General features: G+C 35.9%; 1 protein-coding gene and 1 non-coding gene across 10 annotated transcripts in view; both read left to right on the top strand.

Annotated features, from left to right (window-relative positions):
• The window catches only part of LOC105463513 (RNA binding motif protein 46), a 49,567-nt gene that overhangs the window by 3,783 nt on the left and 19,173 nt on the right, over positions 1 to 26,611 (top strand). For 6 of the 9 annotated variants that reach the window (XM_011710658.3, XM_011710654.3, XM_011710661.3 and 3 more), the window contains exons 2-4: positions 12,710 to 12,871; positions 13,787 to 14,254; positions 14,758 to 15,540. In XM_011710658.3, the coding sequence (XP_011708960.1) occupies positions 12,721 to 12,871; positions 13,787 to 14,254; positions 14,758 to 15,540 (1,402 nt within the window). In that variant the 5' untranslated portion in view covers positions 12,710 to 12,720. Of the gene's footprint in view, positions 1 to 5,877; positions 5,984 to 11,000; positions 11,077 to 12,709; positions 12,872 to 13,786; positions 14,255 to 14,757; positions 15,541 to 26,611 lie in introns of those variants that run through there. The other 3 variants (XM_071092906.1, XM_071092907.1, XM_011710656.3) reach the window with 2 other exon arrangements.
• LOC112423440 (U2 spliceosomal RNA) lies at positions 2,006 to 2,191 on the top strand. Its single transcript, XR_003013925.1, has one exon. It is a non-coding gene; the product is annotated as a U2 spliceosomal RNA (small nuclear RNA).

Below are 26,611 nucleotides of genomic sequence, written 5' to 3'. Positions count from 1 at the left end.
TAAAGAGTATAGGATTGGTGACTCTTGAGTGTGTCTTTTACTTCTGTAATTTCAAGCTTTTATAATATTTTGATTGAGATTTCTTGAGATGTACAAAGTCTAGCATATGTTTCTAGTCATTCTCTAGTATAAGGAGTCTTTAATGTGTATAGATTGGCTTGTTATTTCAACATAAGAACCTAGATAATCTCTTTAAAAATATAACTTTAGAGACATGAATTAACCCCCAAAATAGGCCTGTAAGGTAATTGTAGGGATGGGTTGGATTGCAGAAATCAGCCATTTGGAGCTAGCCATGAATTGTAGTTTAAAAAAAAAAAAAAAAAAAAAGTCTTGTTTATTAAGTTAAATTCTACATTTTGGATAAAATGGGAGCATATATTGCTTCTATAACCAGTAAGTAGCATATGTAAAGAACCATATTAAGGCTGGTGCAAAAGTAATCGCTGCTTTTGCCATTAAAAGTAATGGCAAAAACAGCGATTACTTTTGCAACAGCCTTTTAAGTAGATTCTTGTTTTTTCTCTCGCTGTTTTTCCTGTAGCCTGTTTAAAAAATCTCACAATTCCCTATTCACATTGTGTCAACATGATCTTTAGTGTAGTGGGCCAGTATGATGTCCTGTGGGATGTCGAGGCCATTGAAGACTCTCTAAACTAAATTATGGAAGAGAGTTCAGAGTTACGAATTTCTGAGGCTCCATGGTTTTGGGCCCTTGGTCTTTTCGATTACTAATTTTGTGACTTTAAGCAGGACTCTTCATATTTGCTTTTGGTTTTCTTGTCTACAGTATTGGAGGTCATCTAAGGTCCACTTGCAGTTCTAATATTTTCTTACTACAAAATCTTCAGTAATGGTATATGGCAAAACCTAGAGTGAAATAGTGTTAAATTGAGAAAGGTAGTTATATCATTTAAAATGCTCTTACTTTTAAAGGAATAGTGACAGAAAACATTGAATTTTTTAAAAGACAAAAGACTGAAAGTTGGTTGCTCAGTCAGTCCTTATCTTTTTTTTTTTGAGATGGAGTCTCGTTCTGTCCCCCAGACTGGAGTGCGGTGGCACGATCTCAGCTCACTGCAGTCTCCACCTCCTTGGTTCAAGGAATTCCCTGCCTCAGCCTCCCGAGTAGCTGGGATTACAGGCACATGCCACCACACCTGGCTAAATTTTTTGTTTTTAATAGAGATGGGTTTCACCACGTTGGCCAGACTGGTCTTAAACTCTTGCCGTCAGGCAATCTGCTCACCTCAGCCTCCCAAAGTGCTGGGATTACAGGCATGGGTTACCGTACCTGGCCAGTCTTTATCTTTTTGATGGTTCTGATTACAAAAAATAACATTTCTTTTATCTGAATCTATTAATAGTACATTGTTTTATTTGTTGCATTTGGTGTCACATAAATCTTCCATGAAGTGTAGTGTAAGATACACAGCTGATAATACAGACATAAGACTTTTCCCTTGATAAAAATTATTTTCTACTTTATATTTCTGCCATTTAATAAATGTGTGAGGATATTCATCTTAAATCTTCACTTAAAAAAAAAAAAACAGTAGGCCGGGCATGATGACTCACACCTTTAATCCCAGCACTTTGGGAGGCCAAGGTGGGTGGATCACGAGGTCAGGAGTTCAAGCCTGGCCAACATAGTGAAACCCCATCTCTACTAAAAATACAAAAATTAGCCAGGCATGGTGGTGCGTGCCTGTAGTCCCAGCTACTTGGGAGGCTGAGGAAGGAGAGTCACTGTACTCCAACCTGGGTGACAGAGCGAGACTCCTTCTTGGAAGACAAAAACAAAAACAAAACAATAAATGTGTGAGGTTGGTAAATTATGAGAACCTAAAAACAATATAAAGATAAATGAGATAGTACTTATCATATTGAAAGGAACAAGAAAGGAGGAAAGCTGAATAGCATTTTTTCCTTCTCCAGAGATAGAACTTTATAATACAGCTTTATTATTTTTTAATATTTATTATTTTTTAATAAGTGAGTTTCTATCGCTTCTTGGCCTTTTGGCCAAGATCAAGTATAGTATGTGTTATTACCAGTTTAATATCTGATATGTCTTCTGAGGACAAATCTTTTTGTTTTTTTATTACACTTTCAGTTCTAGGGTACTTGTGCACAATGTGCAGGTTTGTTACATATGTATACATGTGCCATTTTGGTGTGCTGCACCCATTAACTCCTCATGTACATTAGGTATATCTCCTAATGCTATCCCTCCCTGCTCCCCCCACCCCAAGACAGGCCCCAGTGTGTGATGTTCCCCACCCTGTGTCCAGATGTTCTCATTGTTCAGTTTCCACCTGTGAGTGAGAACATGCAGTGTTTGGTTTTCTGTCCTCGTGATAGTTTGCTCAGAATGATGGTTTCTAGCTTCATCTGTTGCCTACAAAAGACATGAACTCATCCTTTTTTATGGCTGCATAGTATTCCATGGTGGATATGTGCCATATTTTCTTTTTTATTATTATTATACTTCTAGGGTACATGTACACAACATGCAGGTTTATTACATATGTATACATGTGCCATGTTGGTGTGCTGCACCCATTAACTGGTCATGTACATTAGGTATATCTCCTAATGCTATCCCTCTGCCCTCCCCCCACCCCACGAGAGGCCCCGGTGTGTGATGTTCCCCACCCTGTGTCCAAGTGTTCTCATTGTTCAATTCCAACTATGAGTGAGAACATGTGGTGTTTGGTTTTCTGTCTTTGTGATAGTTTGCTCAGAATGATGGTTTCCAGCTTCATCCATGTCCCTGCAAAGGACATGAACTCATCCTTTTTTATGGCTGCATAATATTCCATGGTGTATATGTGCCACATTTTCTTAATCCAGTCTATCGTTGATCGACATTTGGGTTGGTTCCAAGTCTTTGCTATTGTGAATAGTGCTGCTATAAACATACGTGTGCATGTGTCTTTATAGCAGCATTATTTATAATCCTTTGGGTATATACCCAGTAATGGGATGGCTGAGTCAAATGGTATTGCTAGTTTTAGATCCTTGAGGAATCGCCACACTGTCTTCCACAGTGGTTGAACCAGTTTAGTTTATGATCCCACCAGCAGTGTAAAAGTGTTCCTGTTTCTCCAAATCCTCTCCAGCACCTGTTGTTTTCTGACTTTTTAATGATTGCCATTCTAACTGGTGTGAGATGGTATCTCATTGTGGTTTTGATTTGCATTTCTCTGATGGCCAGTGATGATGAGCATTTTTTCATGTGTCTGTTGGCTGCATAAATGTCTTCTTTTGAGAAATGTCTGTTCATATCCTTTGCCCACTTTTTGATGGGGTTGTTTGGTTTTTTCTTGTAAATTTGTTTAAGTTCTTTGGAGATTCTGGATGTTAGCCCTTTGTCAGAGGGGTAGATTGCAAAAATTTTCTCCCATTCTGCAGGTTGCCTGTTCACTCTGATGGTGGTTTCTTTTGCTGTGCAGAAGCTCTTTAGTTTAATTAGATCCCATTTGTCAATTTCGGCTTGTGTTCCCATTGCTTTTGGTATTTTAGTCATGAAGTCCTTTCCCATGCCTATGTCCTGAATGGTATTGCCTAGGTTTTCTTCTAGGATTTTTCTGGTTTTAGGTCTAACATTTAAGTCTTTAATCCATCTTGAATTAATTATTGTATAAGGTGTAAGGAAGGGATCCAGTTTCAGCTTTCTACGTATGGCTGCCGCATTTTCTTAATCCAGTCTATCATTGATGGACATTTGGGTTGGTTCCAAGTCTTTGCTATTCTGAATAGTGCCACAATAAACAAACGTGTGCATGTGTCCTTATAGCAGCATGATTTATAATCCTTTGGGTATATACCCAGTGATGGGATGGCTGGGTCAAATGGTATTTCTAGTTCTAGGTCCTTGAGGAATCGCCACACTGTCTTCCACAATGGTTGAATCTATAAATTACCTTGGGCAGTATGGCCGTTTTCATGCTATTGATTCTTCCTATCCATGAGCATGGAATGTTCTTCCATTTGTTTGTGTCCTCTTTTATTTCGTTAAGCAGTGGTTTGTAGTTCTTGTTGAAGAGGTCCTTCACATCCCTTGTAAGTTGGATTCCTAGGTATTTTATTCTCTTTGAAGCAATTGTGAATGAGAATTCACTCATGATTTGACTCCCTGTTATTGGTGTATAAGAATGCTTGTGATTTTTGCACATTGATTTTGTATCCTGAGACTTTGCTGAAGTTGCATATCAACTTAAGGAGATTTGGGGCTGAGATGATGGGGTTTTCTAAATATACAATCATGTGGTCTGCAAACGGGGACAATTTGACTTCCTCTTTTCCTAATTGAATACCCTTTCTTTCTTTCTCTTGCCTGATTGCCCTCGCCAGAACTTCCAACACTATGTTGAATAGGAGTGGTGAGAGAGGGCATCCCTGTCTTGTGCCAGTTTTCAAAGGGAACGCTTCCAGTTTTTGCCCATTCAGTATGATATTCGCTGTGGGTTTCTTATAAATAGCTCTTATTACTTTGAGATACATCCCATCAATACCTAGTTTATTGAGAGTTTTTAGCATGAAGGGCTCTTGAATTTTGTCAAAGGCCTTTTCTGCATCTATTGAGATAATCATGTGGTTTTTGTCTTTGGTTCTGTTTGTATCCTGGATTACGTTTATTGATTTGCGTATGTTGAACCAGCCTTGCATCCTAGGGATGAAGCCCACTTGATCATGGTGGATAAGCTTTTTGATGTGCTGCTGGATTCGATTTGCCAGTATTTTATTGAGGATTTTTGCATTGATGTTCGTCAGACATACTGGTCTAAAATTCTTTTTTGTTGTTGTTGTGTCTCTGCCAGGCTTTGGTATCAGGATGATGCTGGCCTCATAAAATGAGTTAGGGAGGATTCCCTCTTTTTCTGTTGATGGGAATAGTTTCAGAAGGAATGATACCAGCTCCTCTTTGTACTTCTGGTAGAATTCGGCTGTGAATCTGTCTGGCCCTGGACTTTTTTTGATTGGTAGGCTATTAATTATTGCCTCGATTTCAGAGCCTGTTATTGGTCTATGCAGGGATTCAGCTTCTTCCTGGTTTAGTCTTGGGAGGGTGTATGTGTCCAGGAATTTTCCATTTCTTCTAGATTTTCTAGTTTTTTTTGCATAGAGGTGTTTATAGTATTCTCTGATGGTAGTTTGTATTTCTGTGGGATTGGTGGTGATATCCCCTTTATCATTTTTTGTTGCATCTATTTGATTCTTCTCTCTTTTCTTTTTTATTAGTCTTGCTAGCGGTCTGTCAATTTTGTTGATCTTTTCAAAAAACCAGTTCTTGGATTCATTGAATTTTTGAAGGGTTTTTTTGTGTCTCTGTCTCCTTCAGTTCTGCTCTGATCTTAGTTATTTCTTGCCTTCTGCTAGCTTTTGAATGTGGTTGCTCTTCTCTAGCTCTTTTAATTGCAGTGTTGGCTAGTCAATTTTGATCTTTCCTGCTTTCTCTTGTGGGCATTTAGTGCTATAAATTTCCCTCAACATACTGCTTTAAATGTGTCCCAGAGATTCTGGTATGTTGTGCTGAGGACAAATCTTAAATGGATTTTTCGAGCAAGGAGAGGCTTGCTGCATCCACTCCACTCATCAACTTGATATTGCAGTACCTCCAGGAACAGTGCATTCCCCTCAGGGAAATAAATTAAAAAAAAAAAAAAGCAAAATGAGTTTCTTCAGAATATCACATATACCCGTTTTTCAAATGTAAATATATGTTAAAATGAACTCTTAGGGCCCAGATTGTATTCATGGGTAGATATTGTATGATATTACAATTATGACACAATGTTGACTAAGACAATGCAGAATTCTATTACTGGTCAGACTAGGGAAGTTTTAAGAAGTTTTCTATTTATATTTGGACAGGTTGCTCTTAATGTTTGCTAACATGAAAAGTTTTATCATGGAAAAGGGGGAGAAGTTAGCCATTTCATTGATGGGACAAGTGACTAAAAAGATCAGACGGGAGGTAGGAAGAACTGGCAGGTTGAATCTAATAAAATGAGATTAAGTTGATTCTAAAATCTGGTTACTTGATATAGGGCAGGGCAGATTTGAGGTTTTTGTTGACAGCATGCTGAATTTTAGCTGACAATAGCATGCAGCTGTGTAGAACACCATTGTGCTGTTTCTCTGTACTGCTGGAGTTTTCGATTTTGGCCAACCACACTTTTGAAGGAAGAAGAGATAGGATAATGAGAGAACATAAACTATGTCATATAAGAAACAGTTAAGTAGCATTTTCCTGTGGTTCTGTAGAAAATAGATAGGCCGGGCGCGGTGGCTCAAGCCTGTAATCCCAGCACTTTGGGAGGCCGAGACAGGCGGATCACGAGGTCAGGAGATCGAGACCATGCTGGCTAACACGGTGAAACTCCGTCTCTACTAAAAATACAAAAAACTAGCCGGGCGAGGTGGGGGGTGCCTGTAGTCCCAGCTACTCGGGAGGCTGAGGCAGGAGAATGGCGTAAACCTGGGAGGCGGAGCTTGCAGTGAGCTGAGATCCGGCCACTGCACTCCAGTCTGGGCGACCGAGCGAGACTCCGTCTCAAAAAAAAAAAAAAAGAAACGTAATAGATAGGCCAAGGACAATTAGGGTATCATGCCAAAACACTTGAATTAAAGCTGAAAAGTTCTTTTTAACTGAAACTTTTCTTGGCCTTAAATACAGAGATGATCATTATGATCCTTTTAAGAGGGATGTGTAGTGATTTCTCAGATATGTTTAGACATGGAACATATTTTGGAGACCTGTTAATCACCTCTGGAACAATGTTTTAAGGGATGCCAGTTTAGGAAGTGTCTGGTTAAAATAGCTGATAATGAGGTCAGGTGCCGTGACTCACGCCTGTAATTCCAGCACTTTGGGAGGCCAAGGTGGTGGATCACTTGAGCCCAAGAGTTCGAGACCAGCCTGGACAACATGTTGAAACACCATCTCTATAAAAAATTAGCTGGGTGTGGTGGTGCATGACTGTAGTCCCAGGTACTTGGAATTGAATCATCTTTTGAATGCCATTATGTGAAAGAAGCAGGTTCTCTGTGGCCAGAAGGTGAAAATCAGGATTGATATGTGAAAGTTACCAGGAAAGAGATTATGATACATTATAAGAAATAACTTTTTAAAATAGTTATTCAAAGTTTAGTTGCTCTAGAGGATGAGTTCTTTGTAAGAATCAAAAATAAGATGAATATCTTCTTTGTGGAAATATTATAAAGAGGATACACATATCAGGTGGATGGTTGAATTAGATGATTTTTAATATCTCTTAATAAATCTGAAATTATTTTTATTAAGGGTTTTCCAAAAAGTTTTGTTGCTGAACTTTTCCATCTAAGTTAATACAGTGTTTGGGTTGTTTTAAAAAGCATGCAATAGTTTTTCAAAGAAGGTATGAATAATTGATTTGATGTTATAATCTAAAAAAAATTATGAAAAATATCTGGATTCAGGTACTTGCATTGCTATTTGTAAGTTTTATGACCTCAAGTAAATCACATAGCTTTTCAGAGATGTGAATTTTAAATATCTAAAATTACGGTAATACAAGTAGGGGTTAGGAGCCCAGCATTTGGGCAAACAGATTTCTAATTTGAATACCATGTTTACCTTATCAATTTAATAGCAGTATGACTCTCTCTTGGTCTCGATTTGTGTATTTTTAAAATGGAAAAGAAAAATACATACAGGATTACTAAAAGAATAAATGAGATAATGTATATAAAGTGCCTGTCATTATATGTGGTATTTAATATGCCAAATCATTAAATGTAGAAATAAAATGGAATTTCGTAGATTAGGAAAGTGAAGGTCTCCTGACCAACAACTGTAATTCAGGTCGTCTCCCACACAGTTGCATTATTTTTAGTTAAATCATGATGTCTCTCCTTCTCTGTCTCATTCATTGAATGAACATTCATCATATGCCAGGAAGTCTGCATGGTGCTTGGGATTCAGAAATGAAAGGCTAGACCCTTCTCAATGTCTGGTAGCAGGAGGGAGGTAGAGGGAATTGACAGTCATAGCATCTGAAATGGATTCTGTGATATAAGGATATAAGTATATATAAGGGAATACTCGATTTAGAGTTGAGAGGGAAGGTCAGGGAGGGCTTTCCTGGAGAATATTAGGGGTAGGAAAGGCCAAGAAATTACAGAAGGACTATAGGAACAATTTATGTAAAGGAACATATGAGCACCTTTGAGTGGCATATTTGAGAATTTGCAGATAGGTCAGCATTGTTGTTGGCATATCATAAGAAATGAAGCTGGAGGGAGAGATGATTAAGAGATCCTTATGGCTTTCTAAAGAATTTAGATTTTATTTTTAACGAACTGGAAAACCCCTGAAAGGGCCTTTTAATTTTAACTAAGTAGCATATGCTCTTGATAATCACAGAAAAATGAGAAGTAAAGGTTACTTGACTCCTTATTCCTACTCACCAATGATAACTACCAGTAAAGTTCCTTGTAAATTGTTTCAAATTTTTTTTTTTTTTTGAGACGGAGTCTGGCTTTGTCGCCCAGGCTGGAGTGCAGTGGTGCAATCTTGGCTTACTGCAAGCTCCGCCTCCCAGGTTCATGACATTCTCCTGCCTCAGCCTCCGGAGTAGCTGGGACTACAGGCGCCTGCCACCACGCCCGGCTAATTTTTTGTATTTTTTAGTAGAGACGAGGTTTCACCGTGTTAGCCAGGGTGGTCTCGATCTCCTGACCTTGTGATCTGCACGCCTCGGCCTCCCAAAATGCTGGGATTACAGGCGTGAGCCACCGCGCCTGGCCTGTTTTAACATTTTTATATTCCTACACAGCCATCTATGAATGTGTACATGTGTATCTTTAAAACAACACATAGACAGTTGATATGAAAGTAAATGTATTTTCCTACTTGCTCTTTCTCACATACTTCTTGAATATTTTTCCATATCAGTACACGCAAATCTATGATATTCTTTAACAGCTGCATAACGTTCCTTGTGTAGTCGTATCCTGATTTTTGATGCATCCTCTACTGAAGAACAGCTAGATATTTTCTAGACTGTTATTTCTATATACAGTGTTTCAGTGAACATTCTTACGCTTATATCTTTGTATACTCTTGCAGTTATATCTGTAGGTTAAATTTTTAGTAATTATGAAGTATATGTGCATTTTAGATTTTGATAACTGTTACCAAATTTCCCTCTAAAAGGATAATTTCAGTAATGCATACGCGCTAGCAGTGTATGAAGTCTTAAGTTTTCCCTTCTGGTGGACTTCCCAGTGGATAATTATTGAGTACCTTCTGTGTGCCAAGGCTATGGTGGGTACTAGAGTACTAGAGAAAGTGTTCAAGGCTGAAGTGGTCTTTGCCCTCATGCAGCCCAGAGTTTGAACCATAGGAAGCCTGCAGGTGTTTTGTTTGGTCTGTGCACTTTTGTTACTGTTTTACAATTAAATTAATTTTCAGTTTTTAAATATTGAGAGATTTTGAAAAATTGGAAAATTTGGTATAACTGGAGGCAAGCTGGATTCTCTTGTATTAGTTTGCTGGAGTTTAATAGCCACTGCCCTTTTCAGATGTTGCATTGTACTTTCTAGGAGCACGGTCCATTCCATTTCTTATGGCCTCATTTCTTGATCTCTTAACATTTATTGCCAGAGTCTTATAAAAGCATTTGAGTGATTGATTGATACTCAAATTTAAAATTCCTAAAACTGAACTCTGATCTTAGCCCTAAAACCAGTTCTACTTAGTCTTCATCTCCTTGTTGCTTAGGCCAGAACTGTGGTATCATCCTTTACTTGCCTATTTATCTCACAGTATGTCAGAAAATTCTATTGGATGTACTTAAAAATATATCTCAAGTCAGACCACTTATCCTTTCCACCCCTTACCTCTCTGGCCCATGCCACCATCATCTCTTGCCTGGATTTTAGTAGTAATCATCTAAGTGGTCTCGCTGCTTCCACCTTTGCCCTTCTACTGACTTCCCCTTGTAACAGCCAGATGATCCTTTTACAGTGAAAGAACCTATTACTCGTATGTTCAAAATCTATAGTAGCCCCTCATTTAACTCATAGTAAAAGCTGAAGTTTATAAGAAGTTACCTAACTTACAAGGTATACCTTGTAAATGCCAAGTACACCTTTATATAAGGGCTTTGTCTTGGTTTCTCCATTTGTATGGGATGTTCTTCCCAGATAGCTGAATGGGTAGGCTCCTTAATTCTTTGCTGGAAGGTTACCTTTTTGGTGAAGTCTGCACTAGCTTTCTTGTTTAAATTTGCATGTTCTCTTCCCTTGTCAGCCTTCCACTGACCCATGTGCCCTATTACTGTTCCTTTTTTCCCTAAGTATTCTTACCTCTTATTATTTGCTTATTTTTTTTATCGTCTGCTATTTTTTTCCCCATTAGAGTGTAAGCTATGCAAGGGAGAAACTTTGGCCTTTTATTTACTAATAATATCCCAGATGTAAGGTATAGTACATAGAATATAGTTGGTGCTTAATAAATATTTGTTGAACAAATGAATAAATTTTGAATTTGCAGGCTCTGCTGTGCAGTTTGTTTTTCTTACTGTTAGGTAATAATAATAGGAAATACATGTATAATGCTTATATCCTAAGACCTATTTTAAACCCTTTATTTTGAATCCCCTGAATCCTTCTACCCTGAGGTAGAAACTAATATTATCTACTTATTATAGACAGGTAGACATAGGCATTGAGAGGCTAAATAATCTGTCCAAAGTCAGAGCTTAGTAAACGAAGAACCAGGGTTCAGAGTTTTTAGCCAGTCTTTAACCCGAGTCTGCACTTTATAACACCATGCCAGTCTTTTTATTTTAGGAAATTAGCTCTTTATGATGTGTTGCAGATCATTTTTTATGTGTAATTTTTTTGACTTAGTTTTTGTGAACTTTTCTTTTTTGCCTTCTAAAGTATTTTTATGTAGTAAAAAAAAATCTATTAATGTATTTTTTTGGGGGATTTGTTTATTTCAGACAGGATCTTGCCCTGTTGCCCAGACCAGAGTGCAGTGGTGTGTAATCACGGCTCACTGCAGCCTCAAACTCTCAGGTACCTTTGAAGCTTTTAAACTTATTTTTTAGAATGATCTCCCTGAGTTAAAAAATTAATAATTTAGTCATTTTCTTCCTTATTTTTGATTTGAAATAGAAGTTTAAATTAAGCAGATACATATTTTATATCACCCTGACAGCATTATGGAGATTTTGTTTGACGGCAACAAAATTAAAAGTTGGAACAACATTTAGGAACCTAGCACTAATTGAAGAAAGAAATAATTGAGAACAGGCTGTAGGGATGAACAGGAATAGACTGATTTCAAGAAATATTTAGGGCCGGGTGCAGTGGCTCACACTTATAACCTCAACACTTTGGGAGGCCTAGGTGGGTGGATTGGTTGAGCTCAGTAGTTTGAGACCATCCTGGGCAACGTGGTGAAACCCAGTCTCTACACACAACAATAAATACAAATTTAGCTGGGCATGTTGTGCCTGTAGTCCCAGCTACTTGGGGGACTGAGGTGGGAGAATCACTTGAGACCAGGAGGCCAAGGCTGCAGGAGCCACCTTCACACCACTGCACTCTAGCCTGGGTGACAAAGTGAGACTTTTGTCTCAAAAAATGAAATAAATATTTGATAAAGTCTTCAAGTCTTAGTGACTGATGAGCTGTGCATCAAAGGACTCTGGATAATACCCAGATTTCTGGTTGTGAGAGTTTGGAAGAGAGGAAATAATGTTTGTTGGGGTGCCATTTATTGGTTGAATGGATGAATCATTGAAATGAGGTAAAACAGAAAGGAACAGGTTTGGAAGATAAAATTATACTCAGTTTTTCATATGTTGAATTTGAGGTGCTTTATGAATATCTCATTTTCAACACTTAGGTTCATTGGGCAATTTGATAAATGAGAGTCTTAGCTTAGGAAAGAAAATTGGGCTTAGAGAAGTTTTAGGGAAGTACTAAACTCTGTGAGTGCATGAGCTACTTTCTTGCCTTTTTTTTTCCCCCGGGATTAATACATTGGATATAATATAAAAATAGCTTGGAAACAGCTTTAAAGACTGTAAAAAGACTGTATGTTTGTAGTGTGTATTATAGGTTGTTTTTGTAGCTATATTCATTATCACTCAGAAGAGAGTATTAGTGTCTCTACAGTGGAGTCTGTCATGAAGGTGGGAGTGGAAAGGATATGTCACCAACAATCACTACTCTAGAGCAAAAATTCAGATATTTTAAAACTAGGAAGGACTTAAAGGCTACCTAATTTAGCAATGAGAGTTTATAGTTTCTGAATATTCCATTTTCATAAAGCCAACTTGAGGGGACTTCCTGTTCTTCCTGTTCTTTAGGAGACTCTCAGGTAAAGTTGTGACAGAAGATATGCCGTATAATTTTGTTTTTCCATTCTTTGTTCCTTTCTCTTTTTCACTGTTTGTATCCCTTTCTTATAGCTTAGGCGTTCTAAAGATACTGCATATGCATAATTGGTCAGTGACATCGAAAGAAGTTTCCAAGTTTCCACTGTAGGGAAGAGCTTTGGGGCAGAACCTCAGAGGACAGTGAAGGCTAATCAAACATGCCAGCCACAACTGTCTTTGTTTTGCTGCAACCCAAAGAAATGCCATATAGATTCTTGGTATTCTGTTGTAAACTTAACCAGTGTTATTAAACTTTATTTTAGGAACTGCAACCATGAATGAAGAAAATATAGATGGAACAAATGGATGCAGTAAAGTTCGAACTGGTACTCAGAATGAAGCAGCATTACTTGCTTTGATGGAAAAGACTGGTTACAACATGGTTCAGGAAAATGGACAAAGGAAATTTGGTGGTCCTCCTCCAGGTGTGGATTTGTTAACAGTCTTTTAAATTTAATCTTTAACCTCGTCATGTAGATTCGATGTGTATCCCCACAAGTATTCCAAAAAATAGCTCTCTCCTTGTAACTGCTTAAAGACACTTGTTTTTACTGTTGAGGAGAAAGAGTTAGATTATAGATGTTATTCATGTCTTACCCTTAAATTTTTTCAGCCCTGCTCTTCATCTAAGAAGCAGTTGAGAAAGAAGCTGGGCTAGGTTGAGACAGAAGTCAGGATTGGGAAAGTAGGGAAAAGGGTGCTACTCTAGGTGTTAAAGAGGAGATCATCTGGGAAGGAATTTGAAACAGCACTTAGTAGGCAAGTGGTGTTTAAACTAGAAAACCAAATGAAAACAGGTAAATAGAATGTTTGACTTTTCTACCAATAGCCAGTACAATTCCTTTGCTCAAAACCCTTCAGTTTATCACACTTAAAATAAAAATCTGTCTTCTGGTTACCTCAATGGCTGCAGCACTTACCACTTTCTTCCTTTCTCAAGTACATGTTAACTGTACAGGCTTCCATAATCTATGTTGCTCTGACATGTAAAGCACTTGCTTTTTCTTCTTTCCGAATGCCCTTTTCCCAGATAATCCTCATGGCTCACTCCCTCATTCTATTCAGGTCTGTGCTTAAATCTCATGTACCCAGAGATTTGCCTGACTACTCCCTTGATTTTCTTCATAGCACTTATCACTCACTTGTTATCTCCCTGCTGTATTGAATATTAGCTTCATAAGGGAAGGGGCTTTATTTTGTCCACTGTTGTATCACCAATACCTAGAATTGTGAGTGGCACATAGCACAGCAAATTTGTTGAATGAATATATGATTGAATAGTGAGTAGAAATATCTAATTCGAATTTATGTGTCTATTCCTATTCATTTTTGTTGTTCAGGTTGGGAAGGTCCACCTCCACCTAGAGGCTGTGAAGTTTTTGTAGGAAAAATACCTCGTGATATGTATGAAGATGAGTTAGTTCCTGTATTTGAAAGAGCTGGGAAGATATATGAATTTCGACTTATGATGGAATTTAGTGGTGAAAATCGAGGTTATGCTTTTGTGATGTACACTACAAAAGAAGAAGCCCAGTTAGCCATCAGAATTCTTAATAATTATGAAATTCGACCAGGGAAGTTTATTGGTGTGTGTGTAAGCTTGGATAATTGTAGGTTATTTATTGGAGCTATTCCCAAGGAAAAGAAGAAAGAAGAAATTTTAGATGAAATGAAGAAAGTTACAGAAGGAGTTGTAGATGTCATTGTTTATCCAAGTGCAACTGATAAGACCAAAAATCGTGGTTTTGCATTTGTGGAATATGAATCTCACAGAGCTGCTGCTATGGCAAGGAGGAAACTAATTCCAGGTAAACTGATTCTTTTAAAGGTTGTTTTTCAGTATTAACCTTTTTACAAATATGGAGAAATGATAGTACATCACGGATCAATATTATCGAAATAAATAATGCCACTTAAAGAGGAGTAAAGAATTGTTTGAGTAATGAAGTAAAATAAATCACATAATTCTAAAAGACAAGAAATCGTTCCTGTAAAATGAGTCCTATTTATGATATTTTTGCTGGATGTATACACTTTGAGCTATTAATTGTTTAATAAAAATCCAAAGGGCAACACTTAATTCTTCTGATAAAGTCTATCTTTGAAGTATATTTGTTCTATTGACTCTTAAATTACATAGTAAGTTTTAGTTGTTTAGTAAAAATTTTTGTGTGAATAGGAAACAAATGCTTAACCAAATTTATTGACGTGTGGTTGAGTTTCTGCTTCTCTGGGGAAACAGTTTTACTGAACATCTTTAACTTTTATTCTTTATTTTAATTCTCTTCAAATTATTTTTTTTTTTTTACAGGAACATTCCAACTATGGGGCCACACCATTCAGGTAGATTGGGCTGACCCAGAGAAAGAAGTGGATGAGGAAACCATGCAGAGAGTTAAAGTTCTTTATGTAAGAAATTTAATGATCTCAACTACAGAGGAAACAATTAAAGCAGAATTCAATAAATTTAAGCCTGGTGCAGTTGAACGAGTAAAGAAACTTAGAGATTATGCTTTTGTTCACTTTTTCAACCGAGAAGATGCAGTGGCAGCCATGTCTGTTATGAATGGAAAATGCATTGATGGAGCAAGTATTGAGGTAACACTAGCTAAACCAGTAAATAAAGAAAACACTTGGAGACAGCATCTTAATGGTCAGATTAGTCCAAATTCTGAAAATCTGATTGTGTTTGCTAACAAAGAAGAGAGCCACCCAAAAACTCTAGGCAAGCTGCCAACTCTTCCTGCTCGTCTTAATGGTCAACATAGCCCAAGTCCGCCTGAAGTTGAAAGATGCACTTACCCTTTTTATCCTGGAACAAAGCTTACTCCGATTAGTATGTATTCTTTAAAATCCAATCATTTTAATTCTGCAGTAATGCATTTGGATTATTACTGCAACAAAAATAATTGGGCACCACCAGAATATTATTTATATTCAACAACAAGTCAAGATGGGAAAGTACTCTTGGTCTATAAGATAGTTATTCCTGCTATTGCAAATGGATCCCAGAGTTACTTCATGCCAGACAAACTCTGTACTACGTTAGAAGATGCAAAGGAACTGGCAGCCCAGTTTACATTACTTCATTTGGGTAAGTTTTAAAATATTTTAAACAGTGTAAAATATGAAATTAGGAAATACTGTAGATTGTTTTCAATTCATGTATTTTGAACTCAACATTAGTGGTAAGTATGTAACATAAATTTTATCTCAATTTTATAAAGTCATAACTTACTTGAAATTTGTGCCCTGTAAAATCTTCCTACATTTAGCTTTTTTTTTGTTTTTTTTTGAGAGATGGAGTCTCGTTCTGTCACCTAGGCTGTAGTGCAGTGGCACGATCTTGGCTCACTGCAACCTCTGCCTCCTAGGTTCAAGCGATTCTCCTGCCTCAGCCTCCCGCATAGCTGGGACTACAGGCGCGTGCCACCAGGCCCAGCTAATTTTTTGTATTTTTAGTAGAGACGGGGTTTCACGGTGTTAGCCGGGATGGTCTCAATCTCCTGACCTTGTGATCTGCCTGCCTCAGCCTCCCAAAGTGCTGGGATTACAGGTGTGAGCCACCGCGCATGACCTACGTTTAGTTTTTTAAGCATTACCTAACCTGCGCGAAAATTTGCTTTTGACTTACTACAGTGTTCATAATCCTGTTTTATTAATTTATTGTTTTTTTAATGACTAATTCTCAGTTGAAATAAAGATTTTTTTGTGTAAGTTACAGGATATGTTAATTAAACCAATTTATAATAGAGTGTCCCTGTATCTTTGGTGAAGTCTACATAATGATCTTTTTGAGGGGCAGGGGTAGGGAGTTAGTAAAATCAGTGGGATTTCAGATGGGTAGTGTGCAGACACAGCTTTATGCTCACCAATCTGGAAATTTATATTATCACTCATGAAAGACAAAAAGCATCAGTAAGAGATGTTTGTGACCATTCTCTTTTTTAGCTTCATGTTTTTCAAACAGTAAATTTTCTTTAAAACGTTTGAAGGATAATTATGAAAGGTTTTGCAAAAGCATAAAAAGATATGCTAACTAAGTATTTGACATTGTAAAGGAAGAGACATAATATCACTATGGTGTTTTCCTGCTTGCTGTTTTTTACTGTTAGGTTAGCCTCCCCTGCCCCCGCAACCTGTTTATTTTTTTTAATGCAGCTATAGATTTTAGTTGATGATTACTTTGTGTCCCAAATAATATTTATTGGAAGAGTAGTGGTTTCCTGAGAATCAGAAATAAAAGAGAAAGATCTTTTGAGGGTTCTCATTGTTTCTTGATTATAATTGTGAAACTCTTCCCTGAAAATTATTTTTTATATGGTTGCAGAACCACAGTACAGAAGCTTATGTGTATTTAAAATTCATACTCTCAAGTTTAAGAGAAAACAATCAAAAGAGAAAAACATTCTCAGAAAGGAGAATAATTTTTATATATTGTTTAAGCTTGCTTAACTGCCATAGTATTATGATTTGTTTGTTTTTGGGACAGAGTCTTGCTTTGTCACCCAGGCTTGAGTGCGGTGGCGTGATCTCGGCTCACTGCAACCTCCGCCTCCTGGATTCAAGCAATTCTCCTGCCTCAGCCTGCCAAGTAGCTAGGATTACATGTGCCTGCCACCACACCCAGCCGATTTTTGTATTTTTAGTAGAGACATGGTTTCACCATGTTGGCCAGGCTTGTCTCGAACTCCTGATCTCAGGTGATCCACCCTCCTTGGCCTCCCGAAGTATATTACCAATATTTTTAGGAGATTCTGTTTTGGAGATATCAACAAAACTTGTGGGACTAAAGGTAGGGTTCCGCTTGAAGACACATTTAAGTAGTGTCCTCAATTATTAGTTTGGAGATATTTGGGGATTTAGCATCATTGAAGCTAATAAATTCTTAGTTCTTATTTCTATTGATGTACAAAATAGAAGTGTTCAATTTACTTTTAATAAAGACCATCTAAGTTAAAGATAAAATTATTAGGTAGATAGCAAATAATTCAAATTAAGTTTCTTAGAGAAAAATGAGTCAAAATATTATTTTGGAGTGGGACGTAGTTAATTAGTTGCTGATCAAGTTTCTCCCAAGGATACTTGTGTCTGATCTACCATGCTAATACTGAAAGATTTTAAAAATTTCTAGCCCCCCTCATTCCCTTACACATTTAACTGAAACTTCTAAAATTCTTACAACATAGCCATGTTAGTTTAATTTATGGCAAACTTGTATGTAAACTTTGTTTGCCCTTTTTTTTTTTTTTTTTTTTGAGACGGAGTCTTGCTCTGTTGCCCGGGCTGGAGTGCAGTGGCGCGATCTCGGCTCACTGGAAGCTCCGCCTCCCGGGTTCCCGCCATTCTCCTGCCTCAGCCTCCCGAGTAGCTGGGACTACAGGCGCCTGCTACCTTGCCCAGCTAATTTTTTTGTATTTTTTTTAGTAGAGACGGGGTTTCACGGTGTTAGCTAGGATGGTCTCGATCTCCTGACCTCGTGATCCACCTGTCTCAGCCTCCCAAAGTGCTGGGATTACAGGCTTGAGCCACCGCGCCCGGCCTGTTTGCCCATTTTATAAAGATTCAGATTCTAGATGGAAACAGAGCTTTTAACTCCCTTATTACCATAGTTAACTAGATAACATAAACCTGTAGTTCCCTAAGAAAACACCTAATCAGGTACAATATTTTCAACTTAATTATGGTTAATTAGTGATCAAGGTAGCATCAATAAATGAAGTCCTTAGTGGGCACATGCAGATTGCTTTAGTGGTCTAGTCCAGATTTTATCAACCTTGTTGTATCAAAGCTAATTTTAATAAAAAGTCGAACAATTTGTATTTTATATATTTCCTCAATCTGTATTCAGTATCAGAACAGTTAATATAATGTAAGCAAAATTCACATATAAAAAAAAGATTAAACAAAACCCTAGGTCCTATTTCAGTGGAGTACACAAAGCCTGAGGTCTTGTCTATGGACAGTAACACAGAAATCCTTATGGTGCTTGACTACCTATGTAAGTGAAGGTTGTTGAGTTAGAGGCAGGAAAATACATTTAGGCAGCTGAAAAGGAGCAAGAGAATTCAAGGAAGCAAAAGAGCCAGAGATCTGGGGTCTAGGAAACTTTGATCAGAAAACAAATATCAGCCCTTCAGAGATCATTAAAGTAGGACCAGGAGCTGTAGACAGGGAGAAGTTTCCATGTTGCCACATGGCAGGTTAAGAGTAGATTGAGTGTTGCTAAGCAGTTTTCTGGATCACTTTTTCCCTTCTGTTAATGTTGGAGCCTCTGGGTTTTAAAAGGTTAATGCCTTTTTAGTTACATCATCATTTAGTTAAAGGTCATAGGGTTTCATCAAATAGCTCAGAGTTGAAATCAATTGGTGGTAGTGGTGTATTCTTGACATCCTGGTAAATGCTTACTTAGTCCAAGGATTGAATTGTTTTGAAGTCTTGAGAGGTTATTAGTTCCTAGAGTCTCTCAAACGAAGTTCCTTACCTATTAAGTAATCTTTTGGCTCTATTTTCTTAAATAATTTGATAAGTCAAATTTTCTAGAGAATGCATTTAACTACTGTTTTTAAGGTATTTTCTTTGGGGATAGTAATTTTTTTTTAAGAATTTGCCTCAGTATCCTTATTTTAACCCTTTCAGTTTGATGCTATTTTGAGAATTATTATCCAATCTTAACCTTGATGTTTTACTATTATATGTGATATAAACAGTCATTTTTAAAATTAATATTTCAGATCTCTTTAAGAGTGTACTTTTAGTAGCCACACAGTTTTGGTGTTACCACTTCTGTTTCCCAAGCTTGAAAAATAAAAGAAAATAATTAGGCTTCATTTGCTTAAATGGCCATCATTGCTGTTATGGAAAAAAAAAAAAGTATGTCTTTTTAGGGATAACAGGCATCTACATGAGAACTAGAAGTCATGGAGTTTACTTCTGGTGAGCATTTAGTGATCTTATTAGCATCTCAAAAGTTCTTGGTTTACAGGTCTTTGAAATCAATTTTTAAAATATTTGGTCCTATCTAAAGCATGCTCTATGTTAAGCATAATACCCTTAATAAAAGAAAAGCTGGAAGTTGGGGTTAATGCCAGAATAGAACCTTCCTTATCCTTTTCACTTACTTCAAAATTAGAGACTATCTTCATCTTCATAATGGCAAAGAATGACCTCTCTTATCTCACTGGAAACTCATTACCTAACCAGCAGGATAAGAATGTATTTACTGGGTTATTTTTAGGGATCTGTATCTGTAGGATAGTCAATGAGTTTAATGAGTAGAATCCTGATATAGTTTGGACATATGTCCCTGCCAAATCTCATGTTGAAATGTAATCCCCAGTGTTGGAGGTGCAGTCTGGTGGGAGGTGATTGGATCATGGGGGTGGATATCTCATGAACAGTTTAGTACCTTTCCGTTGGTGCTGTCTTCACAATAGTGAATGATTCCTCGCCACATCTGGTTGTTTAAAAGTGTGTAGCAACTTCTTCCTTTCTGTTTCTTGCTCCTGCTCTTGCCATGGGATGTGCCTGCCTCTACTTCGCCCTCAGCCATGAGTAGAAGTTCCCTGAGGCCTTCCCAGTAGCCTAGCGGATTCTGGCACCATGCTTGTAAAGCTTACAGAACTGTGAGCCAATTAAACCTATTTTCTTTATAAATTACCCAGTCTCAGGTATTCCTTTATAGCAGTGCAAGAATGATCTAAACCAAATACAGACTTGAGGGTTAGGATAGATAGGTTCTATATTAAATATTTGCTATATGGAGATACCTTGGGTCATTCAGTATCACTTACTTTTAAATAAGTCTTTTCTGTTTTCACAATCTCGTTATCTGTTAGTAATAAAGCAAACCATCAAGGCAAATAGTACTGCTCTTTCTAGAAGTCAACTCTGTTTTGAATCTGGGTCTTTCAGTATTGCCACTGCTTTTCTTTGGAGGATTCTTTGCATTGTGGAAGTGGAATAAACAAAATCAAGGAGATCAAGGAACGTCCTGGAGAGTTAGAGTTTTGAAGAAGAAAGTCCTGGAGAATACTTAGTGGAAAGAGGAAGGTAGTCTTACCTGTATTGATAATTCACCTTGTTATATAATTTGTTAGCAAATAATTTTAAGCAGGGCATCTCTTCTCTGTTTGTGTAATACTGATACAAGTGGTATTTTTTTCTTACTTGTATGGCTATCTGAAACTTTTTAAAACAGGGATGAAGAACCTGTCACAAACTAACTTGTGCCACTGATTTAATTTCATCTGATTTGTATACTGTCGTTCTGACCATAAATGATTACGGTTGTTTTTTGTTTTTTACAGGTCTTTTTTGAAAGCCTCTTACATGCTAAGTGTTCTTTGCTAAGCATTCTGGAGCTAAAGATAAATAAAACATTTTGTTGTTGTTGTTGTTTAAGGAGTCACAATCTAGTGATGAAGGCAGATACACAAATTCTTTGCATAGGTTATTTTGGGAGTACAAGAGGAAAAAGGTATGCTTCCCTGACCTCAGTTGTAGAGTTTGTGGTCAGAGAGGGACACAACGTGAGCAAACTACTCTTAGAAAAATAGCATGGTGGTGGTTTAATGGCAAGTAGTTCTGTATATTGTTTGCTTTGATGATTTCAGTGAGATTTTAGGAAGAATTAAAGGAGTTGAAAAGATGTAAACATTAGTTAATTAAAATTTCATTAGTCTTGTTTCTTAAAACTTTGCATTTTTTTTTTTTTAGTGCAACTATGTTGGATATGTCTGCTTTTTCTCTGAGCAAATATTTTTTCCTAGATGAATCCATCTTGATGTGCGTGGACCATTTTTTGTGTGAATATTCATTCTTACAATATCTTTTGTATTTTTTTCAATATTCATTTTGTAATGGACTTGTATATTGCTTCTTATATTTGACTTTGAAATGACGTACATCAGTAGAATCTTGCATTTTTTTCTAGTAGTTGAATAGTATTTAGTATATATATATTCTAAACATGATAGTCACTGTTAGCTTATCCTTTTATTCAAATGAATCTTTTATTTCTGTTATCACTTGTAAATTTGTTGAAAATTATACTTTTGTGAAAGTATACTATTGTGAGAAGTTTTAATCTGAAAAATATTTGGTGCTTTTTTTCTTATGAGCTATTATTTCCAGATTGATGGGCAGAAATGCAAAAATAAAAGAATTTCAGATAAAAATATTCCAAACCATTTCTTTGAAATAAAGAGAAACTTTATCCAGGTTTTTTTTTTAACTTAAGAAATAATTCTAAGAGGCACTTAAGCCAAACATGATATAGTGATTCTATGATATTATAATGGAGTTATAGATTATACATAGAAGAAAAATAATACTTTTCAGAAGAGTATCTTTTTCCAATTTTAACTACAGCTCTAACTTTGATGATACTATTCAAACTGGTATTTTAAAGAACAAAGGTAATTTGCAAAATTTCTTTTAAAATTCACCTACTTAAATGAGAAATAGGTATCAGGATCAACATTTTACATATTTGTTTTCATATGACCAAGTGGTGAGACCAAAATTCCATTAACTCAACTATGTGTCTTTGACCCTCTGAGAGGGCTTAGTCCTCATGAAAATGTATTTGTATTGCTCTTGAAATTTACTTTTTTTTTTCTGAAAGACCATTTGAATGAACATCTAGTATTACTTATAGTTCTCATCTTACGAACACTTGTATTAATGCATCATAAATATTATGGAGTTAGTACAGTGAGAGAAGCAGCTTACTAGAATAATAATTACTAGAATAAAAGTATAAGAATTAAGAATCCTTTCTCAGCCATCGAGAAACTGTGTGACCTTAGAATGGCAAATGAATTGTTTCGTCATTGGACTTCAATGTCCTCAGATCTAAAATATCAGCATTTTATTTAGTAAGTTTTAAGGAATCTTTTTTCTAAGAAGATTATGGTTTCATTTAAAATATGGTCAAAAATCGTATGTAGAACCAAAAGTAATACTTTAAAATATTTTATGTCTGCAGAGATACATATTTGAGTTCAAATAGTTTAAAACCAAGAGCTGCTTTTGCAAGAAATAATCCATCAGTTTAATATCCCTTCCTTTATAGAATTCAAAGCTCATGCCTGCCTATTTCACAGCAGAACAGCTGGCCAAAAAAAAAAAGATTCAGTCAGTCAACTGTTTTATTTGCATGAGGACATGTAATTGTTTTTCGGTTATTTTCTTCTCTGAATTTGCTAACCAATTACTACAGCCAAAAGCAAGGTTTTTATAAAACAAGGCAACTACTTAAAAGTTTGGAAATAGTTTTCTTTTTGTAACAGAGGATCTAGGAAAATAATGATATGTATCAAAACATGCCATGTGGGGAGTATCTGTCCCATAGTTAGGTTTATTAACTGTTGAAAGTGATCCTTTGTATTTTATTTACTTCATAAATCTATATAATCATGCTTGATTCTTTACCCTATAACTTCTTAATGTCTTTGGTTAATACAGTCCTAAAATACTCCTTCTAATCAACTAGTTTTAATAGCAGCTACTGCTTTATTAATCTGTCTGATTTTATTTAATTCATATTTTAAAAAATGGTTTTAAAAATTTCCCTTTATATCAGATGACATTAGAAATTGTGTGTATATGTTCCATTCTTAAATGTTAGTAGCAGTTCATAATTTTGCCACATGATGTCCCTAAATGCAGATTTTTTTAATGTGGCTTTAAAAGAGATTTTAATGTTACATTGATTTTTAGCTCCTCTTTTTCTTACTTTTCTTTTTTTTTAGAATCAGAAAAATCTTTGTGAAACGCTCTACTTAGTCTTCTTCAGCCTATCATGCCCTTATCTCTGCTTCTTGTTTAATATTTAGTAGACAATAATTTTTTATGCTATAGCAGTGTAATTAAGTGAATGGACTCGTGAATAAGGAGACAGAAAATGTAGAATGATGGTTTCACTGTGACGAATTTATTTTGTGCTTTAAACTACTTTAAAATTCAGTGTTTCTTCCAGGCCTTTTAGGTAAAATCAAAAATAGTATCTACCCTTACTAGTTAATATCTAATAGTTCATCAATCTCAGAGCATTTCGTCCTCTTTCCAAGACCTGGTAGTACATTACCTCCAAGAATGGTTCCCTTTCCTGTGAAACCTCAAAATAGTAGGACAAAAATTAAAAATCTTAGTATCCCCAAATAATTAGAAGCTTTAAATCACCAGAATATTAATAACTCCTTGGATTTTCATGCTCCTTAAAGTGATAGTATTTGGTCAGAGATGTATTAATGACATGTGGGTTCTTATTTGTCTTATATATAGCAAGTAACATTTGAGCTCTAAGAATGGATTGCATATGAAATTTTATGTACACAGTAGTTCATAGTTTAAGAAAATAATTTGGGTAACTAAATAAATTTAGTTTGCCTATGTATTGCTTTGATTCAGTAAATATAATCGTTATACTACACTAATAGTGTTATCAGCTCTACTATAATTCTGTTTATAACTTTGGATTAAAAAGTATATAGGAGCACAATCATCAGAAAACATCAATCTCTTACAGTTGTATTGCTTGGTAATTTGGTGTGTGTACTTTGTTACTATTCTTCCGTGTTTAAACAGTATACCTTGATTTCTGTACACAAATTCAAGGGATTGGCACTTATTTAAATAAAAATGTAAACCATGATGTAAAACTCCAGCTTCTTTTAATAGAGTAGATAAATCTTTGTTGACCTATGCTTTGCTTTTTCTTTTGTGCAGTTTGATTGTCCTTCCATTCATTGTGTGGTCTAAGTATGTTTTTATTAGTTACTTTTCTTTTTTGCACTTTTCTTTAATCCTGTTTTGTATGTGGATTTTTGTAAGACTGAAGCCCATTTACCTAATTTTTTTCTCGTTAACTTTGTTTCAGCAATACATAGTTCCAGTCTGCTTGTTTACTGCCCAGATTATGGGGTAAATGAATATTCACAAAATTTGAAGCATGTGTGCCATATATATAGATGGCTTTTTTTTATCCTGCTGTTGCCCAGTTAATTTTTGGTCCAAGGGTGACCAAATCTGTAGCTACGAATTTATGAAAGTATTGGAAAATTTGGGGCACAGAATTTATAAGGTTCCAGGTGAGCCATTATCAATCTTTGCAAGACAGGTTAAGGTTGTATTCAGAGCTATAAATAATTCAAGCAATGAAATGCTGGTTCATTTAAAGGCGTTTCATCTGCATGTATGTGTGTACATGTGTTTCCTTGAGAGAATAAGAATCGCTTAAGGGATTCCTTGGTGTGAACTTAGGTGTGTGTATCAAGTATAGAAACAGTGATTATACCAGAACATTGAAAGATTATTTCTTTTCGCTTAAGAATTGAAGGGAAAGAGGCGATACTAAGCAAAATATGATTGCTTTCACTGTGTATGCACTCACTTAGTTTCAGAGAGGGATTTGCAAATGAGATAGTAATGATTTTCTCTTTATTGCTTAATATTTTCCCTACTTTACTTAGTAGACTTAAGATTTTTAAGTTATTGAAATACCTGTATGTATGTGTGACTCTGCTATTTCTCACTAATACACTGGTGTTCTAAAACTCACTTTTATTGATTTTTAAAAATCTTTACATTTTATTTTCTTATTTATGTATTATTTTTATTGTGATTTATGCTCCAAGCAGGGAGTTGCTACATTAGCTAATGTGGCTTGGGAGAAGGATGGACGGGGTTTTCATCAATCCTCTGAGGCCTTGGAAAGCAGTTTCATGATGTCACATGCTCTCATTAGAATTAATACATTGGAGAATTATTTCATTGCCTTTAGATTTAATCAGTATTTTTCTGTAATGATTATTAATTGTATTTTTTTATTCTGAAATTCTTTATAATGAATTTTCTATGACAAAAACTTCTATAATCAACTCCCAAATATTTAGATAGCAGGCATGAATAAATGGAAATGAAATCTGAATTTAGTTAGCTTATTTAATTGTTTATCCTAGAATGCTCTTTAAATATATGGTATATTGATTCTAGAAATTTACACAAATTCAATACAAAACCCAGCTTAGGAAAAGTTGGAAAGATGTTCAGTTTCTCCTCCACTCAATTTCTTATCCTGCAGAGATGACATTGTTTCATACTGATGCAGTGCACTTACCTAAGTATTATATTAGTCGCCCTCTGTCTTTTCTTCATCCTTTTTACTGGTAAGGGTAGGTTATTCACTTTCATTCCTGCCTTATTCCACAGAAGATTTGAGGTGGCTCCTTAAAAATATGTAAAATACAAAAAGATTCAGATTTTAAATTGAAGACATTGAGACAATTGGAAATTATGATTGGGAAAATAAAGCCAGGCAAAACCAAACAATAGGTTGTTTAGGGATAGACGATTATGAGGTAAAACCATAAAAATGCCAGGGAATTACTAACATTTAAAAGTTACTACTTGGAGGGAGAAATTGGAAAGGATTCAAAGGGACTTCTGAGGTATTGATAATTTCCTTTTTCTAAACCTGGGTGATGAGTACATGTTTTCATTTTTTTAAATTATGTAAGGCATACACATCTATATTGTTTATATATTTCTCTGTTTGTATATTTCATTATTAAATTGGGAAAGAATGAAAGCCAGCCAAGGGTGAGAACTTGTGTTATTTTGTCAAAATTTGATTAAGAGTCTTTCTACTCTAGAGATTCTCAAATTAATATAACTCAAGGTAAAATAGGAAAGTTACATAGTATCAAGACTAAATAATTTTATTCTACTCAGACTGTTTGGAATGTTTTGTTTGCTTATGGCACCACAATTTAATTCAACCTTGACAACTAGGGTGAGCTTGAAAACTCCCTAATATGTAATAGGACAGTGAACAACTGAAATATTTGGAGCTGTTTAGTGTGTAAATACTAATACTCACAGAGGAAATGTGATTGCAGTTTTCAAATGTTTGAAGTGCTCACACGTGGAAAAAAGACTTTAGTCTTTATCTTTGGAGCTCTAGGAAGTGGTATTAAGTCTAAAAGAGCAAAGTTTTAAGGAGGTAGATTATGGCTTAACGTAAGTCAGAACTGTCTGAGTCTTTCAGCTACTAAAAATTCTGTATTCCTCTCAGTACAAAATAACAAAAATAATTTTTTAAACATTTATTTTAAATCTGTGAAATATATGGCAGAAGGAAAGAGTCTTTACTAGACTAT

This window comes from Macaca nemestrina, chromosome 3 (genome assembly GCF_043159975.1).
Source record: "Macaca nemestrina isolate mMacNem1 chromosome 3, mMacNem.hap1, whole genome shotgun sequence".
Taxonomy (NCBI): domain Eukaryota; kingdom Metazoa; phylum Chordata; class Mammalia; order Primates; family Cercopithecidae; genus Macaca; species Macaca nemestrina.
Note: the sequence above shows the minus strand (reverse complement) of the source record. Positions and strands in the feature narration are given on the sequence as shown.